This window comes from Saimiri boliviensis, chromosome 12, assembly GCF_048565385.1.
Source record: "Saimiri boliviensis isolate mSaiBol1 chromosome 12, mSaiBol1.pri, whole genome shotgun sequence".
Classification (NCBI taxonomy): domain Eukaryota; kingdom Metazoa; phylum Chordata; class Mammalia; order Primates; family Cebidae; genus Saimiri; species Saimiri boliviensis.
The window spans coordinates 426,551-446,079 of record NC_133460.1 but is presented as its reverse complement, the minus strand read 5'-3'; the positions used below and the strand labels follow the sequence as shown (position 1 = coordinate 446,079).

The 19,529-nt window shown below is 50.3% G+C and overlaps 2 protein-coding genes across 15 annotated transcripts in view; one reads left to right on the top strand and one right to left on the bottom strand.

Annotated features, from left to right (window-relative positions):
* MYH11 (myosin heavy chain 11) overlaps positions 1-14,833 on the top strand; it is a 154,537-nt gene extending 139,704 nt beyond the window's left edge. For 2 of the 4 annotated variants that reach the window (XM_074381598.1, XM_074381599.1), the window contains 5 exons: positions 832-1,040; positions 2,909-3,017; positions 3,092-3,264; positions 9,430-9,468; positions 13,874-14,833. In XM_074381598.1, the coding sequence (XP_074237699.1) occupies positions 832-1,040; positions 2,909-3,017; positions 3,092-3,264; positions 9,430-9,460 (522 nt within the window). In that variant the 3' untranslated portion in view covers positions 9,461-9,468; positions 13,874-14,833. The remainder of the gene's footprint in view (positions 1-831; positions 1,041-2,908; positions 3,018-3,091; positions 3,265-9,429; positions 9,469-13,873) is intronic. The other 2 variants (XM_039478276.2, XM_074381597.1) reach the window with 1 other exon arrangement.
* The window catches only part of NDE1 (nudE neurodevelopment protein 1), a 76,044-nt gene continuing 58,285 nt past the window's right edge, over positions 1,771-19,529 (bottom strand). For 7 of the 11 annotated variants that reach the window (XM_039478277.2, XM_039478281.2, XM_074381602.1 and 4 more), the window contains one exon: positions 16,335-18,481. In XM_039478277.2, the coding sequence (XP_039334211.1) occupies positions 18,388-18,481 (94 nt within the window). In that variant the 3' untranslated portion in view covers positions 16,335-18,387. The other 4 variants (XM_074381603.1, XM_074381605.1, XM_074381604.1 and 1 more) reach the window with 4 other exon arrangements.

The following is a 19,529-nucleotide window of genomic DNA, read 5'->3' as shown; positions in this document are numbered from 1 at the left end:
GGTGATAGGGCCTAAGTGGGGACCCAGGGCCCTTACACCCGCACCCAGGCTGCCGTGTTCAGAACATGATTTTCCCAGCTACAGTGTTTGATTTTCCAGCCACGGCATGTATGGCTCCCTCCACCTAATGGCGCGTCCCTGGAGTTGGGGCCTTGGGATCCTCCTTTATTGCGCTTTCCTCAGCTGAAACTCTGGCCTTATCCAGTGAGCCCTTGGTGATGTCATTGAGCACCAGTTCCATGGTGGGCACTAGGGACCATCCTGTGACCTGCAGCCCCTCGTGGTATAGGGTGAACAGGCATTGTTCTTTAGGCAATTCCAGGACAGAGAAAGCAAGGGACAGGTAACTCACTCAGCCTAGGTGGCACCGTACCACTTGTGGAAGCAGCTTTTTTTGGAGATAGGGTCTCACTCTATTGTTGCCCCGGCTGGAGTGCAATGGCGCGATCCCAGCTCACTGCAACCTCCGCCTCCCAGGTTCAAGAGATTCTTCTGGGATTCAGGCGTGTGCCACCACTGCCTGGCTAATTTTTGTATTTTTAAAAGAGATGGGGCGTCACCATGTTGGTCAGGCCAGTCTTGAACTCCTGACCTCAAGTGATCTGCCTGCCTCGGCTTCCCAAAGTGCTGAGATTACAGACGTGTGCCACTGCGCCCAACCTGGAAGAAGCTCTTGAGCGGAGTTTTACAGGATCAAGTCAGGGCACCCAGGATCAAGGGACTCGTGCAGAGGCCGACCAAGGCTGGAGGCAGCAGGAGGGGGTACATGGTCTCAGCACACTGTCCTGGGCTTCCCTGATCTCACCTGATGGCCTTCACTCTCCTCCCCAGGCTGAGCAGCTCAACAACGAGCTGGCCACGGAGCGCAGCGCGGCCCAGAAGAACGAGAGTGCCCGGCAGCAGCTGGAGCGCCAGAACAAGGAACTGCGGAGCAAGCTCCAGGAGATGGAAGGAGCCGTCAAGTCCAAGTTCAAGTCTACCATTGCAGCACTGGAGGCCAAGATTGCACAGCTGGAGGAGCAGGTTGAGCAGGAGGCCAGGTACGCAGGTCTGGAGTTCCAAACCCAGTTTGCAGGGGAGTGACAGACAGCCAGGGTCATACTGAAGTAAGGGAGCCTCTTCCAACATCAGTTCTGACTTTAAGAAAAGCAAGCTCTGTGGTGCCCACAGTGCAGGGGTTTTGTGAGAACTGAATGTAAACACAGCAACGTGCCCTGCTGGTGCCCGGCCTAGAGCAATGGCCTACAATGTGGGCGTCTCGGAGCATCGCATGGTCCTCCTGGCATTAACCAGCCTTGCTAGCAGTGCACCTGGCTTTTCCCAGACTCGGCGGGGATAGCCTGCTGACAGGCTATCCACAATCCAACCAGGCTGGACACAGTGGCTCATGCCTGTAATCCCAGCAATTTGGGAGACAGAGGCAGGTGGATCACTTGAGTTTCAGACCAGCTTGGCCAATATGGTGAAACCCTGTCTGTACCAAAACTTAGCTGGGTGTGGTGGCATACGCCTATAACCCCAGCTACTAGGAGGCTGAGGCAGGAGAATTGCTTAAACGTGGGACATGGAGGCTGCAGTGAGATCATGCCACTGCACTGCAGCCTGGGTGACAGAGTGAGATCCTCCCACACACATAAAAACCCAAAAAACAAAAACACAGGTCCAACTGGAAACCCATTCAGCACACACACCGGAAGCCTTCTTCTCTTAATTATGGGTCCCAGTGAGGCATAAGATCATAGCTCATGTCTAACCATTGGAGTCTAAGGATTCTCATTCCCTTCTGTCAGCTTTTTCCATAATCCGTATGGCCTGCAATGCACCCATTTAAAGCACAGCAATTCAAGGGCTAATCATAAATTCACAAACATGTAAAACAATCACCACAGTCAATCTGAGAACATTTTCATCAGCTCAAAAAGAAACGTCAGGTCAGATGTGGGGCTTCAAGGCATGTGATCCCAGCACTTTGGGAGGCTGAGGTAGGTGGGAGGAGCACTTAAGTCCAGGAGTTCGAGACCAGCCTGGGCAGCATAGCGAGACTCCTTTTTTTGTGAGACATAGTCTCACTCTGTTGCCCGGACTGGAGTGCAGTGGTACAATCTGAGCTCACTGCAGCATCCACCTCCGGGGTTCAAGCGATTCTCCTGCCTCAGCCTCCCAAGTAGCTGGGACTGCAGGTGCACACTACCATGCCCAGCTAATTTTGGTATTTTTTTAGTAAAAATGGAGTTTCACCATGTTGGCCAGGCTGGTCTCGAACTCCTGACCACAGGTGATGTGTGTGCCTTGGCCTCCCAAAGTGCCAGGATTACAGGCATGAGCCGCCACACCTAGCCAGAGACTCCATTTCTGTGAAAAACTTTTAAAAAGTCAGCAAGCACAGTGGTGCACACCTGTAGTCTCAGCTACTTGGAAGGCTGAAGTGGGAGGATTGCTTGAGCCAGGAGTCCAAGGCTGCAGTGAACTATGAACTAGGGTGGAGAGCAGGCACTGTAGTTCCACTGCACTCCAGCCTGGACAACAGAGCAAGACCCCAGCTCCCAAAAAAAAAAAAAAAAAAAACACCCATGTCCTTTAGCCAATCACCCAATCCCTGGCAACCGTAATCTACTTTGTCTCTATAGATTTATCTGTTCTACACATTTGATATCAATGGAATCACAGTACGTGGCCTGCTGGTATCTTCTTGCACTCGGCAAGAATTCCAGGCTCATCCATGCTGTGGCATGCACTGACACTATTCCTTTTCATGGCTGTATACTAGTCCACCATCTGACTGATCCTTGGAAGAAGTCCTGATATGGGGCTCAGAAAAGCACTCAAGGCGCCACATCTGGTTGACAAACCAGCTGCAAGGGGTGCCGCCCTCCTCTGAGACCACCTCTGTTTTCCTGGCTGTTTGCAGGGAGAAACAGGCGGCCACCAAGTCGCTGAAGCAGAAGGACAAGAAGCTGAAGGAAGTCTTGCTGCAGGTGGAGGACGAGCGCAAGATGGCCGAGCAGTACAAGGAGCAGGTAGCCCTGGCTGCCCAGCCTCCCCCGGGCCCCCACCTGGGGCCTCCCCTAACCACCCCCACTGTCCACGACAGGCAGAGAAAGGCAATGCCAGGGTCAAGCAGCTCAAGAGGCAGCTGGAGGAGGCAGAGGAGGAGTCCCAGCGCATCAACGCCAACCGCAGGAAGCTGCAGCGGGAGCTGGATGAGGCCACGGAGAGCAACGAAGCCATGGGCCGAGAGGTGAACGCACTCAAGAGCAAGCTCAGGTGAGGAGCCCATGGGCCTGGAGGACCCCATCTCTCAGGCCAGAGAGACGCGCTGGGCGCTCAGGCTGCCGTCGGCCTGCACCGCCCACTGTGAGTCAGTGAATCGCTGCAGACGCCCCCGTACCCACCACCGCCACTCCCCTCTGTGGTTTCTTCCTGCTCCTCCTTAATCACTAAGCCTAGAGTGGGCCAGGGCTGGTAACAGCTCACCTTCTAGTTTCTTTAACGATCCACCTCTCCCACCCCGTCATCAGGGTGGGGAGGAGGAAGACATGCTGTCCCCCGTCTCCTACAGCCTCTTCCTCACGGCACCCATTGATGCTGCAACACCGCCCCTGCCACTTGACCCTTCCTGAGCTTCTCTGCTCCGTTTCCCCCCTCAGTGCTGCTGCCCTCTGGGCTGCTTCCCTGTCGGGCGTGGGCGCTGTACTGTGCGCTGCATGTTCCCGGTCAGTGGGAAAGTGAGTCCTTACAAAGCAGCAGGTGCCGACACTCCTGCCTCTACCCATCAGATGCAGTAGCACCCCACCCCCACAACCAAAAATGTCTCCAGATGTTGCCAGAAGTCCTTTAGAGACTGGGGGGTACAACTGTCTCCCTGCTGAGAATTCCTGCGGTCACTGGGGTGGGGGCTGTTTCCTCTCCCCTATTCCTAGTACCTTGGGGTGTCCCCACTGCTCCCAGCACCCTGTCCATCCATCCCAGCTGGCTCCTTCGAAGTTTTAGCTCCAAGCTTCCTGTCTCTCGCCCACACCACTCCTCACAGTTCTCCATGATTTCAACATCCAGGGGGCGACACAGCCTCTAGGTTCCTTGACCTTCTGGGTTATCCCGCTGCTCCCACAGGCACAACCAGTACCTCTAGGCGCCCACACAATTTGACCATCAGGCATCTCATTGTCTGCCTGGAGCCACCTTTCTTTGACTGTGTCCCCAACGGCTTCTTCACAATGCCACTGTCCTCTCCCAGCCCCTGCCAGCCTCTGACCCAGCTCCAAGCCAGCCGTCTACTCCCGCCCATCACACATCTTCAACATCTGCTTCCCCGTCTTGCTCTGCTGCATTCACACTTGGTAAAAGCACAAGCCCAGTGAAACTCAACTCTTGGGGAGGCGCAGGGCTCACACCTGTAATCCCAGCCCTCTGGGAGGCCAATGCAGGTAGATTGCTTGAGCTCAGGAGATCAAGATCAGCCTGGCCAACAGGGCAAGACCACAACTCTCCAAGAAAAAAAAGGAAATAAATTAGCCAGGTGGGGTAGCACACACCTAAAATCCCAGCTACTCAGGAGGCTGAGGTGGGAGGATCAGTGGAGCCCCAGAGGTCAAGGTTGTGGTGAGCCATGATCTAGCCACTGCACTTAGCCTGGATGACATGCCTCAAAAAAATAAAAAAAAATTAAAAAAACCCCTGCTCTCCACGTTTTCCTACAGAGCAGGCCTTGCTCGGGGGCTGCCCGCGCCCTCCCACACCCCTCCCTCATCTCACTCTCTGCTGCTTTTTCACTTTTTCTTTGAACTTCTTATCGTTCCTCCCCGTCCTCACTCTCAGCTGGGGACCTTACTTCCTACTTAAAAGCAGAAATGATCATGAAACATGCACAAGCTCCCCCTGCCTCATCTCCCTGCGCCTCTTCACACTTCTTTCTTCCATTTCTGTGCCAAACCCTCTGGCACCAACCAAGGCTCACGCCTCCGTTGGACCCAACCCTCTAGTTCACTCAAAGCACATGGCTCCAAAAATCCTTCCTTCTTTGCAAGGTTTCCTCTCTCATTTGCTCCATCAGTAAATGGAATAATCTCTTAGCCCCACATCTACCCTGCTACCTTTACTACAAAACTGTCTGTGAGTGCCAAAACCCCGCCTCTACCAAAAACTACAAAACTAAGGCAGGTGCGGTGGTGGTGCATGCCTGAAATCCCAGCTACTTGGGAGGCTGAGGCACAAGAGTCGCTTCAACCTGGGAGGCGGAGATTACAGTGAGCCAAGATCATGAGACTGTACTCCAGTCTGGGTGACAGAGTAAGAAGACTGTCTCAAAAACAAACCTGTATGTTAAGAGTTGCTGGTTCTTGTCACCCCCACCCATCACTCTCCCAGAAGCCTCTCATGGGTGACACCAATGGCCAGATGTCCTGATGGGGCAGCAGCATGTGGCATGGCCCGTCATGCCTCTGGCCTGACACGCTTGCTTCCCTGGGTTTCCCATCCTCACCTGCTTTCCCCTCTTCATCCCCTCTGCTGATTCCTCAAAACCTGCTTCCCACGGGGCCACGCCAGAGTAGCATCTTAGTTCCCTCCCCATTTTTTTTTTAACACAGAGTCTTAACACAGCCTGTTGCGCAGGCTGGTGTACAGTGGCACGATCTCGGCTCGCTGCAACCTCTACCTCCAGGGTTCAAGCCATTTCCCACTAATTTCTGTATTTTTAGTAGAGACAGGGTTTTGCTATGTTGGCTAGCTGGTCTTGAACTCCTGATCTCAGGTGATCTGCCTGCCTCGGCCTCCCAAAGTCCTGGGATTACAGGTGTGAGCCACCGTTCGCAGCCTTAGTTCTCTTTTCATCTTTCTCTCCCCCACTAGGTAAGAGGTCGCCACCAGTCTTGGTGCTTTAGAATTCCGTCTATAGCTTCTCAGTTCATATGTGACAAGCCCTAGCTTCTTTTTAGAACAGCAGACCCGCCTCATGTTCCCACGTGGATGTCGCATAGGCAGCTCACACCAAACATGCTGTGTACCCCAAGCCGTGACAGAGCAAAAATCTTCACCTCCAAACCAGCTCCTCTCACAATCCCTCCCCAGCTAAGCAGCTAGAGTGATGAAGCCGCCAACAATTCAGATCACAAACCACCTAGTTCTTCTTGACATTTGTCTCCTTGATACCCAACATCCCATCTGTGGGAGAATCTGGTCAACTTTCCCTAAAGAGTCCTGCCCAGGCTTGGCATGGTAGCTCCACGCCTATAATCCCAGCACTCTGGGAGGCCAAGAAGGGCAGATCACCTGAGGCCAGGAGTTCAAGACCAGCCTGGCCAACATGGCAAAACCACGTCTCCACTAAAAATACAAAAATTTGCCGAGCATGGTGGCACATGCCTATAATCCTAGCTACTCAGGAGGCTGAGGCAGGAGAATCACTTGAACCCAGGAGATGGAGGTTGCAGTGAGCTGAGATCACACCACTGCACTCCAGCCTGGGTGACAGAGGAAGACTCAGTCTCAATAAAAACGGGGAAAAAAAAAAAAACAAAAAACTCCGATGTCTAGGACAGCAGCAGGCACAGAGTAAAGCTTCATCCCTTGAGTCCTGGGTATTTCCGCAGCTTCATTTTCATACCACCATAAGCATGTACTAAGCCTCTCACCACCTTTAATACCACTAACTAGATCTTTTAAATTGTTTTAATCATACATGGCTATAATTGCAAATAAAACATGGCTCCTACATTTTTTAACCAGCATCACCTTTATCAACCAGTCACAGTGAAATAAGATGAAAATAAAACAGCATCGAGTTCAATACCTGGCTGGTGTAGCCACAAACTGATCACTAAGACCTGAAGGCTACTTCTCCATTAAAAAGGGCATGACGACCAGGAGCAGTGGCTCATGCCTGTAATCTCAGTACTTTGGGAGGCTGAGGCAGGTGGATTGCTTGAGGTCAGGAGTTCGAGACTAGCCAGACCAATATGATAAAACCCCATCTCTACTAAAAATGCAAAAATTAGCTGGGCATAGTGGCACACACCTGTAATCCCAGCTACTCGGGAGGCTGAGGCAGGAGAACCACTTGAACCCGGGAGGCAGAGGCTGCACTGAGCCGAGATCGCGTCACTGCAGTCCAGCCTGGGTGACAAAAATGAGACTTTGTCTCAAGAAAAAAAAATGGAGGTTGGCGGGGGGCAACAGCCATTAGCACCAAATAGACTCTCTGACATAGTAATGAGACCTGCTTAAAAAGAGTTGGAAAGGAATATGACTTTCTCATGATGCAGTTCAGTTAGCTGGTGGCATGCCTGGAAGCCATCTGAAATAATGTCTACGCTTTGGGGACCACTGCTTGAGACAAGGGAAAATTCCAAACTCCTTGGAAAAGGGGAAGAGGGCAGCTGGAACAGGGCACCAAGGCTTCAGGGAACAGCACCACTCACTGCAAGGTGACGGCTTGTTGGTCCCTATGGATAGGACTGAAACCAGGCCTCGGCTCTGAAAGCACCTCCTGGGGTTGAGGGTCAGCAGAGGAGAGCTGTTCTCACAGTCAAAACTCCTTGGGGTTGGGCATGGTGGCTCACGCCTGTAATCCCAACACTTTGGGAGGCTGAGGCAGATGGATTACCTGAGGTTGGGGGTTCGAGACTAGCCTGGCCAACATGGTGAAACCCCATCTCTACTAAAAATACAAAAATGACCTAGGCATGGTGAGCATGCCTGTAATCCCAGCTACTCTGGGGGCTGAGGCAGGAGAATCACTTGAACCTGGAAGACAGAGGTTGCAGTGAGCCAAGATTGCACCACTGCAATCTTGAGGCAGGAGACTCAATGGAACCCAGGAGGTGGAGGCTGCAGCGAGCCAAGATCATGCCACTGCACTCCAGCTTGGGTGACAAAGCAACACTGTGTCTCAAAAAAAACGCTTAGACCTGGGATGTGCTCTGCTGGTAACTGGTCCCCCTGCCCTGGCTGAGTGACAGGGACACAGCCACTCCAACTCTCTACCCTGTTGCTGCCTCTGCTCTCCTTTCTCAGGCTCAGTGACTCTTCTGGCACACAGTGGCTATCCTCTCTGCGTTCTGCCCCACACACTTGACCTTTCTTGGACAGGCAAGGCCTGGGTGGAACAAGAAGACCATTTTTGCCAGTTCTGACACGAACACACACACAATGCAGATGAAAAGCCTGTCCTGTCTTCTGAGTCTTGTAGGTGCACCAAAAAAACCCATAAAATCAGGCACTAGAGCATTGAGCGAGGTTGGTAAGCCCGCCTAGCTCCTCAGCCAAGAAGGAATTGCAGTGCAAGTTTCACAGAGTTCTATCAGCCAGACAAATGCCAACACAAGCCCTCTCTGAAGCCAGACCCACTTACCTACCATCGGCTACACTGCCAGTCACCTCCGGCAAGAGCAGCACAAGGCCTCCACCTCCACCCTCTCGCTAGAGGCCCCAGAGCTAATGAAGAGCACTAATCATAATCAAGGGAGCTGCGGCTGCAGGTTCCTTGCCCAGAACTTCTTGGCTTCTGTTCCAACACTGACTTTTCAGACTAGTTTGCTCATAATGCTTTTACTTCCCTCAACAGGTATGCAATGATGGGATTTATAAGTGGTTCTTAGAAGTAGCTCTAAGGAGAGACGTTTTCCTTTTCATTTAAAAAACTGGGCCAGGCACAGTGGCTCATGCCTGTAATCTCAGCACTTTGGGACGTCGAGGCAGGCAGGTCACCTGAGGTCAGGAGTTCCAGACCAGCCTGGCCGACATGGTGAAAGCCCGTCTCTACTAAACGTAAAAAAAAAATTAGCCAGGCATGGTGGCGCATGCCTGTAATCCCAGCTACTTGGGAGGCTGAGGCAGGAGAATTGCTTGAACCCTGGAGATGGAGGTTGCAGTAAGTGGAGACAGGTCACACCACTGCACCCCGTCCTGGGTGACAGAGTGAGACTCTGTATCAAAACTGCTTGTCCTTTCATGTGCCAACCTCACCAAAGGCTCTTGACGTCAGATGATTCACTGCAAGGTTGACTTGAGTGCCTTTAAGGCTGGCACAGTGGTTCATGCCTGCAATCCCAAATCCCAGCACTTTGGGAAGCCAAGGCAAGAGAATCACTTGATGTCAGGCGTTCGAGACCAGCCTAGCCAACATAGTACAGCCCTGTCTCTACTAAAAATACAATAATTAGCCAAGTGTGGTGGTACCTGCCTGTAATCCCAGCTACTTGGGAGGCTGAGGCAAGAGGATCGCTGGAATCCAGGATGTAGAGGTTGCAGTGAGCCTAGATCGCACCATTGCGCTCCAGCCTGGGTGACAGAATGAGACTCCGTCTAAAAATAAAAGTGTGCCTTTAATTATCAAACCAAAGCAAATGTTTTTAACAATTAAGAACATACTTCACCAGGCTCCTTCCCGTTTGCTGATGGTAACCTCCAGGGATTCTCTCTCTCTTGTTTCAGAGGGCCCCCCCAACAGGAAACTTCGCAGTGATGCACCAGGTATCATGCCTTCAGCTTCGCAGCCGTGTGTTGTCTCAGTATTCCTTTCTGCCAGTGTGCCCCTCTGCCCACCCTGGTTTTTTAACCCTTGCACATTTTCATGAGATTCCTGCAAAATCTGAAGGCTTGGATATCTTAGTGCAAAGCTGTCTGTCATTGAAACCAAGATCAGGATGACAAATGGACCTCATCTCTTGACCCACTGTCCTTTCTGCCTCTGCGCAGTGCATGTGATGTGACACCCAACAGTGCATCCTTATCACTGCATCTTGACCAGATGTCAGAGGCTGTGTGTGTGGCTTGAATTTTTCTTCCTTTCATGCCAAAAGCCACTCTTACACTGTTAGGGCACTCAGCAGTGCTGTCCTCCCTTGTCCAGTGAAGACACTCCACTGAGTGAATATTATGGTTCCACTCTCTGGGCACATTCCTGGAGAATGTACCTGGCTTCTAGTTAGCTGGTCCAGATCACAAGTCAGAAACCAGAAAGCCCAGGTTCACCGTAACTGCGGCACAGCAACTGGTCCCCTGTGATTCGGCTTTCACAGGCTTGTCCACAAAGAAAATGAGCTCACTGTGATGTCTGACAAATGCCGGGGGATGCATGTGGCTTGAGTGATGTCTAGCTACAAACTGCATTTTCAGCACATGGGGTGGAAGCTGACCACCACAAAGCCAAGCACAGTCCTTGCAGAGCCTTTCCTGGAGGCTTCACTGGCACATACATGTTTAAGGACTGGGGAATGGACACCCAAGATTCGAGGATGCACGTAGGGCTGATCCCAAGAGAGCACAGAGAAGCCTCTGCTTCTGTGGGATTTGAATAACTTTTTTTTTTTTTTTTTTGAGATGTTGTCTTGCTTTGTCACCCAGGCTCAAGTGCAGTGCCGTGACCTCAGCTCACTGCAACCTCCGCCTCATGGGTTCAAGCGACTCTCCCACCTCAGCTTTCTGAGTAGCTGAGATTACAGGCGTCTGCTACCACTAATTTTTGTATTTTTAGAGAAGGGGTTTCACCATGTCGGCTAGGCTGGTCTCAAACTCCTGACCTCAGGTGATCCTTGGCCCCCAAACTGCTAGGATTACAAGTGTGATGACTACTTTTCATAGGTGAAGTTAGGCAATGTGGATCTGACTTCTTTCACCCCATGGAGAGGCCAAACCAACCCTCATTTGTGTCTATCTTCATTTTTGGAGAATCTCAGCTTTGCTGTCACTACCAAAATACTTAAAAGCAGAGGGGTGAGGTCTTGGTAAGAGCTTCTGTGTCAGTTTTGTGGGCGAGATGAGTCTCCCGGACCCTTAGAGCAGTTTTCCTGCCAGCTCACTGGGATCACAGGATAAGCTGAATTCCAGGGTTGGCTGAAGTACAGCACCCACCGGTCAGTGGGAAACAGTCCCTTCAAAGTAGCAGGTGCTTACACTCATGTTGATTCCTGACATCATTCCTGCTGTCTTGGGTAAGCTGAGTCCGGGAATAGAATCCAAATGCTTGGCCAGGCGCGGTGGCTCAACTGTATAATCCCAGCACTTTGGGAGGCCAAGGCAGGCAGATCACTTGAGGTCAGGAGTTCAGGACTAGCCTGGACAACATGGTGAAACCCCTAAATAAACCCCGAAATCTCTCCTAAAAATACAAAAATTAGCCAGGTGTAGTGGCACATGTCTGTAGTCCCAGTTACTCAGGAGAAGGCAAAAGAATCACTTGAACCTGGCAGGCAGAGGCTGCAGTGGGCCAAGATCGTGCTACTGAACTCCAGCCTGGGCAACAGGCAAGACTCCATCTCCAAAAAAAAAAAGAATCCAGATTCTCCAAGATCAGACCCTTTAAGAAAATCTTTAGAGGGGTCCCTTACTTCCTGTAACAGGTATAGTTGGTGTCAACCTTGGTCTAGGAATTGAAACCAGTTCTAAGAAAAGCACTGGACCCAGAATGGAGTGTCTTGTAGGCTGACAGCCAAGCACGGAGATTCCAACGACCCAGAGCACAATGTATTTCTTAGGTCAAGGGAGCAAATTTGTCCATTAACCTTTCCAGTTACCAGACTCTTCCAAGAGCCAAAAAGAAAGTGGTGGGAACACCAACGTGTAGGTTAGGGACTAATTCCAGCTCCAGGTTAGCTCATCAGGTGGTGGGTGTTTTTTTTTTTGGAGACAGTCTGGCTCTGTCACCCAGGCCAGAGTGCGGTGGGGCAGTCTTTGCTCACTGCAGCCTCTGCCTCCCAGGTTCAAGCGATTCTCCTGCCTCCACCTCCCAAGTAGGTGGGATTACAGGTGTATCCCACCTCGCCTGGCTAATTTTGTATTTTTGAGAGACACAGAGTTTCACCATGTTGGCCAGGATGGTCTTGAACAACTGAAGTGATCTGACCACCTCAGCCTCCCCAAATGCTGGGATAATAGGCATGAGCCACTGCACCCAGCCATTCCATCAGCTTTTGAATCTGCAGTAAACACGGCAAGGAAGAGAGCTGTGTGGGGAACATACAGGAAGCAAACCGCTGCTCCTGCCTGCTCCCATGTGGGGATCCTTCCGCGTCAAGTCCTTGGAAGACAGTGCTAAAAAAGACAAAGACTTCAGGGTCACATCTAGAGAGGAGGAGGACAGAGAGTTCTCTAGTAGGGCTGCAAGTCTAGAAGTTTCTCTCTGAAGCTGGCCTAGCAGAGTTTAGTTTGGAGTGGCTGCAACTTTAGGTATTTCTGATCACTGTCCTGTGGGAAGCCCCATCCTTTACAGCCAGGTGGGTTTTCCCAGCCAGGGCCTCTCCCATCCTCTGTCAACAGAAGGCTCACATCAGGGGGTTCCTCTTCTCAGCAATCATGAATCGCTGGGCCTTCCTTAGGCCTCTAGTCTTACCTGTCTGAGTTGTTCCTTTTGACTCAAGAATCGGTCACTGGGTTGTGTTCATCCTTGTGGCTTCTAGTCCAGCCTTTGTATGGGGAGCAAAAGTCTGCATTCTTCGTTGAGGTCCTAAAATAAATTAAGACCTGTCTTCCGACCAGGCGCGGTGGCTCACGCCTGTAATCCCAGCACTTTGGGAGGCCGAGGCGGGTGGATCACGAGGTCAAGAGATCGAGACCATCCTGGTCAACATGGTGAAACCCCGTCTCTACTAAAAATACAAAAAAAAATTAGCTGGGCGTGGTGGTGTGTGCCTGTAATCCCAGCTACTCAGGAGGCTGAGGCAGGAGAATTGCCTGAACCCGGAAGGCAGAGGTTGCGGTGAGCCGAGATCGCGCCATTGCACTCCAGCCTGGGTAACAAGAGCGAAACTCCGTCTCAAAAAAAAAAAAAAAAAAAAGACCTGTCTTCCAATTCAGGTCAAACAGGGCCAGATGGCAAGACCTCAACATGATTATATGTTACCGTGGCTGAAGAGACGTAAGCGTTTCTTCCAAACGGTGAAGGTCAGCAGCAGGCAGATCTGATTTCTCCTTCTGCCCCCTTCCCCCCTGCTACCCAAAGTCGCCCCTCACATAACCAGCCCTTCCCGTGAAGTCAACGTGCTAAACTCAGGAGAACCAGGACAGAAAGGAGATGCAAGTAGTAGGGACAGGGAGAGAGGGGGTTACTGGCTGGAGCTAAAATCCACCTTGCAGGCCAGGCGCACTGGCACACACCTGTAATCCCAACACTTCCAGAGGCTGAGGCGGGTCGATCGTTTGAGACCAGCAGTTTGAAACCAGCGCAAGTCACATGGCAAAATCCCATCTCTATTAAAAATACAAAAATTAGCCAGGCATGGTTGTAGTCAGCTACTCAGGATGCTGAGGCACAAGGATTGCTAGAACCCAGGAGGCAGAGGTTGCAGAGTCAAGATCATACCACTGCACTCCAGCCTGGGTGACAGAGGGAGACTCTTGTCTTAAAAAATAAAATAAAATCCACCTTGGAAGCCAGGTGTGGCACCTATAATGCCAGCACTTTGGAAGGCCAAGGTAGGAGCACTGTGTTAAGTTCAGGAGTTCACAACCAGCCTGAGCAATAATAGCAAGACCTCATCTTAATGTTAAAAAAAAAAAAAAAAAAATAGGGCCAGGTGCAGTGGCTGACGCCTGTAATCTCAGCACTTTGGGAGGCTGAGACCGGCAGATCACAAGGTCAGGAGATCACAAGGTCAGGAGATCAAGACCAACCTGGCCAACATGGTGAAACCCCATCTCTACTAAAAACACGAAAAATCATCTGGGTGTGGTGACGCATGCCTGTAGAAGCTGAGGCAGAAGAATCACTTGAACCCAGGAGGCAGAGGTTGCAGGGAGCTGGGATCATGCTACTGCACTCCAGCCTGAGGGACAGAGCGAGACTCAGTCTCAAAAAAAAAAAAAGAAAAATTCATAAAAAAATCTATCCCAATCATGAAGATTTCTTTGCTAAAGAAATGTGTTTCCTTACAACCCACAGGCGAGGAAACGAGACCTCTTTCGTTCCTTCTAGAAGGTCTGGAGGACGTCGAGTCATTGAAAATGCAGATGGTTCTGAGGAAGAAATGGACACTCGAGATGCAGACTTCAATGGAACCAAGGCCAGTGAATAAGCAACTTTCTAGAGTTTTGCACCACGGCAAGAAAAACAACCAAACACCCAGAACAAAACAAAACCCAGCTGACTGTATTTAGCATTGTATAAATCCACCCTCAAATTCCAAACATCGCAGACACTCCTCACACAAGGATCATAAAAACCACCACCCTCCAGCCTGGGCAACATAGTGAAACCTTGTCTCCACAAAAATTTAAAAATAAGCTGGGCATGGTGCGACACACCTGTGGTCCTAGCTACTAGGGAGGCCAAGTCAGGAGGATCACTGGAGCCCAGGAGTTCGAGGCTGCAGTGAACTATAATTGCATCACTGCACTCCAGCCTGGGCAACAGAGTGAGACCCTGTCTCCACCACCACCACCACTGCCGCCACCCCCACTACCCTGTATTCAAGGTATAAATGGGATGTACGAGATGAGAAAAACCCAACAGGAAACACAGACACACCCTCCAGCTCCATCAATGGATTGTGCAGACGTTGAGTTTTCAGGAAGACATAGCCACAGTAAGCAGTCACTGGCAATTTTGTTTACATGAAATGGGGAAAAAGTCACCAAAATGGGTGCTGCCCCCCTCCCCATTCATTCCCTAACCTGTGAACCTTTCCAACTTCTCATGACAGGCCCTTGTTTGAGAATTCTTTTCCCCTATCCTGATTTCCACACCTCAGACACGCACAGTTCACCAAGACCAAGTGCCTTCTGTAGTCACATGAATTGAAAAGGAGACGCTGCTCCCACAGCGGAGAGCAGGAATGCCGCACGGTTTACTACACCCTGACTGTACTTACAGACACCTTCACTAATAAACGGTTAGAAATCACTAGCTTGTCACCGGCTTTTCTGTTGAGCTGTTTTCTAGGGAGCAAAAGAAGTTGGAGACCTCTGGGTTTTGCTTCATCGTCACAGACTCTCTGAAGTCAGGGTTATTTCAATGGGGAAACTGAGGCCTAGGGAGGTGATATCAATTGCCTAAGATCCCACAGCCAGCAAAACACAAGGCAGAGATGCAAAGTGAGACCGTCTAAGGGGGTTATTGGGCTGCTGGGGGGTGAGGAGTAAGGTGATGTGAGGTCCACGGGCCACTGCCCCCTGCCCTTCAACATGACTAAGAGCATCCTTACTCATCAAAACCAGAATCACAAGAAAAATACAAGATTTCCTTGATTTTTTTTAAGCTAAAACACAAGGTCTTGCCCAATGAGTCAGCAAACACTTTCTTTAAAGAGTCAGATAGTGGCCGGGTACAGTGGCTCACACCTGTAATCCTCACACTTTGGGAGGCTGAGATGGGAAGACAGCTTGAAGCCAGGAGTTGGAGACCCAGCCTGGCCAACAGAGACCCCCTCTCTACCCACCCACCCCCCCAAAAAAAAGTCTTAAGTCAGCCAGGCAGGACAGTGCACACCTGTACTCCCAACTACTTGGAAGGCTGAGGCAGGAGGATCGTGTGAGCCCAGGAGTTTGAGGCTGCAGTGAGCTATGTAGCCTAGGTAATAGAATAAGACCCTCTCACACAACAAAAACCCAGCCAGATAGTATTTTAGCTTTTATAGGCTACATAGGGTCAAATATTCATCATGTTTAAAACAACTCTTAAAAACATAATAAATCATTCTTAGAGTATGGCCCATAAAAACAGACTATAGGCTGGGCATGGTGGGTCATGCCTGTAATCCTAGCACTTTTGGAGGCCAAGGCAGGTGGATCATGAGGTGAGGAGGTCGAGACCAGCCTGGCCAACATGGTAAATGCTGTTTCTACTAAAAATACAAAAAATAATTAGCCAGGCATGGTGGCACATGCCTGTAATCCCAGCTACTTGGGAGGCTGAGACAGAAGAATTGCTTCAACCTGGGAGACAAAGGTTGCAGTGAGCCAAGATCGTGCCATTGCACTCCAGGCTGGGAGATAGAGCAAGACTCTGTCTTGGTGGTGGGGTGGGGCATGGGGGGCAGGGGTGGAGATGGGGGGAGGATAGGCTGTAGGCTCCATCCTTCTTTCAGCTTCAGTGCTTTAGACAGACATGCCTTGCAAAGGCTCTGTTCAACACAAACGATGCCATATACCACCAAGTCCGTGAGATCAAACAGATTTGGGAGACAGGAAATACCGGAATGAAGGACTCCACCCTATGCCTCGACTGATGCACAAACATATCCCAGATATATTTCTAAAAAACTGGCTTGAATAGAAATTTTTGGAAAAGATTTTTTTTCTTATTTCATAACTTGGTTAAAAAAAAGTTTTTCACCACCCTATGAGAAAACATGCAAGTACAAACATACAAAGCCTCTATGTGACCACTGGCCCAAACCAGTTCAACATTCGCTTCTCTTGATTTTATTGATCTTTTAAAAAAATAAAAGGACATATTTTCGGAGACAGGTTAGGATGTTTCTAGGGTAAGAAACTCGCCACCGCAGCTTCATTCTCTGCGGAATTTCAGTAGCACTTGCAAAGTTCCATTTTCAACCTGAAGATATTTTTGCTGTTCTTCCAGAAAATAACTTAGTAACAAAATGAAGACCACGAAACTGCAGGCACACGGAAACTGTGTTCTTTTAACTTGTGACCCACAGAGTGAGACAGCAGTTCCTAACAAGCAGTGGTGAGCGGACACGCTGTGATGCGCTGGAAATCCTGTGTTCATGTCTTTGACAGGGAGGCCTCCTCCAACAATGATCTCATGGTGTACTCTTACTTGAAGATCACTCTGGTTACTCCATTATGGCTTTGAATGAAGTCCTGTTCTTAGTGGCTGCATTAACAAGGCCACCCTACCCCAAAGACCCCTCAGGGTCCTAAGGCAGAATTCCCCCCACCCTGCCAGGGGACTCAGGAAAATGAATGACTGCAGTTTGCCAAAAGAGGACAGATTCTCCACTGACCCTGGTTGGCCTGAGAAATTACTCCAAAAACATACCTCTAGAAAACTCAATAAGAAACAGGCTACAAGGGCCGGGCGCGGTGGCTCAAGCACTTTGGGAGGCTGAGGCGGGTGGATCACGAGGTCAAGAGATCGAGACCATCCTGGTCAACATGGTGAAACCCCGTCTCTACTAAAAATACAAAAAAATTAGCTGGGCATGGTGGCGCATGCCTGTCATCCCAGCTACTCAGGAGGCTGAGGCAGGAGAATTGCCTGAACCCAGGAGGCGGAGGTTGCGGTGAGCCGAGATCACGCCATTGCACTCCAGCCTGGGTAACAAGGGCGAAACTCCGTCTTAAAAAAAAAAAAAAAAAAAAAAAAAAGAAACAGGCTACAGTCTCAGATGTAGTGTGTATTCGCGCGTGTGCGTGTGTGTGTGTTTTGATACTCGCTCTCTCACCCAGGCTGGAGTGCAGTGGTGCAAGCTCAGCTCACCGCAACCTCCGCCTTCTAGGTACAAACGATTCTCCTGCCTCAGCCTCCTGAGTAGCTGGGATTACAGGTGTGCACCACCACACCTGGCTAATTTTTCTATTTTTAGTAGAGATGGGGTTTCACCATGTTGGCCAGGATGGTCTTGAACTCTTGACCTCAGGTGATCAGCCTGCCTTGGCCTCCCAAGGTGCTAGGATTATAAGCGTGAGTCAGGATGCCCCGCCTATTCTAGTTTTTAAAAAGGCATATGACGGTTCTGTTCTCTGTTCCCAGACATGATTTCAGTACACCACAAAGCATTGGGAGATTTCATTCTATAAGACAATTCCAGCTGGTTGGGGGCAGGGGGAAGAGCCTCTGAGAGGGACTCCATCCCACATTTAAGGAGACTCAGGACATGAAAAACACCTGTCAAGACCAATCAGAGGCCAGGCCTGGTGGCTCACACATGTAATCCCAGCACTCTGGAAAGCCAAGGCGTGAGGTTCACTTGAGACTAGGAGATCAAGACCAGCCTGGCCAACACGGTGAAACAGTTTCTCACTAAAAACATAAAAATTGCCAGGTGTGGTGGCACACTCCTGTAGTCCAGCTACATGGGAGGCTGAGATAGGAGAATCACTTGAACCTGGGAAGTGGAGGCTGCAGTGAACTGAGATCACGCCACTGCACTCCAGCCAGGGCAACAGAGCGAGACTTTATTTCAAAGCACAAAAACAAACAAAAACAGGGTAGCCTCATCACCGACACCTTAGGGCTCTTCCCAGAGAGCCCCGTTTGTCCCTCTTTACAGTGCACACAGTGGCTGGCAGGGATGAGTAGACGTTTCCCAGGGGCAAACCCCAGAGCACACGTCACGGCCTGTCGTTGGCTTGGGCTGCAAAGTGAACTATGGTGAGTGCTGGTTCTTATTTCTCTAACTTACAATAAAATAAAAACCTAGTGTAAAAAGACGACGAATAGTAACGACTCCCACACCGACACCAAGAGCTTCAGCTTCCGTGGTTTTCCTAAAGCAACATCTTGACTACCCCCTGGGCTGACGGCAGCGGCGGCGAAGATATGTGTGAAGGCGGCTTCCCAAATTCCAGGCGCTTCCCCAACCTTCAGACAGAGCAAACCAAATTAAGCTGACATGACAGCTGTGAGAGTGAGAAACTGGCTAGCACCGGGGCCCACAGAGGTCTAGGGGTGAACATCAAGAGTCAGGAGCAGGGTCTCACAGGGTCTCAATTTTCTCTCCTGTGAAATGAAGAAGAGGACACTGGCTACCTGGCTCCCAGATTCCAAGGTCACACAAACGCCTCTAGAAAGACCCGTCTCTTACCTATTAAATTGATTTTGGTTGTTTTTATAGCCTGGGCAACACAGCTAGACCCTGCCTCTACAAAAAAATGCAAAAAAAAAAAAAAATTAGCTAGGTGTGGTGGCCTATACATGCAGTCCCAGCTACTTGGGAGGCTGAGGTAAGAGGATCACTTCAGCCTGGGAGGCGGAGGCTGCAGTGAGCCGAGATCATGCCACTATACTCCAGGAGCAATAGAGCAAGACCCTGTCTCCAAAAAAAAAAAAAAAAAAAAAAAAAGGCAAGGCATGATGGCTTAAGCTTGTAAGCACTTGGTGGGAGGCCAAGGCAGGAGGACTGCCTGGAAAATTACTCTGAAAACTCAAACATACCTCTAGAAATCTCAGTGAGAAGCAGACTACAGTCTCAGAGGCATATTCTCAAACTCAAAGCCAAAAGTTTGAGACTAGCCTGGGCAACACAGCAAGACTGTTCATAGAAAAAATAAAAAAAAATTAGCCAGCGATGGTGGCATGCACCTGAAGTCCCAGCTAGTTAGGAAGCTAAGGCAGGAGGGTGGCTAGAGCCCAGGAAGGTGAGGCTGCAGTGACCTATGGCCGCGCCACTGCACTCCAGCCTGGGCGGCAGAGCAAAACCCTGTCTTATAGAAAGAAAAAAAACAAACTTTTTTTTTAAAATGTGTAATCCTTTTTAAGTGTCTCACTGTCTTGCCCAGGCTGGAGTGCAGTAGTACAATCTCAGCTCACTCCAACCTCCGCTTCCTGGGTTTAAGTCATTCTTGTGCCTCAGCCTCCCAAGTAGCTGAGACTACAGGCACCCACCACCATGCCTGGCTAATTTTTGTAT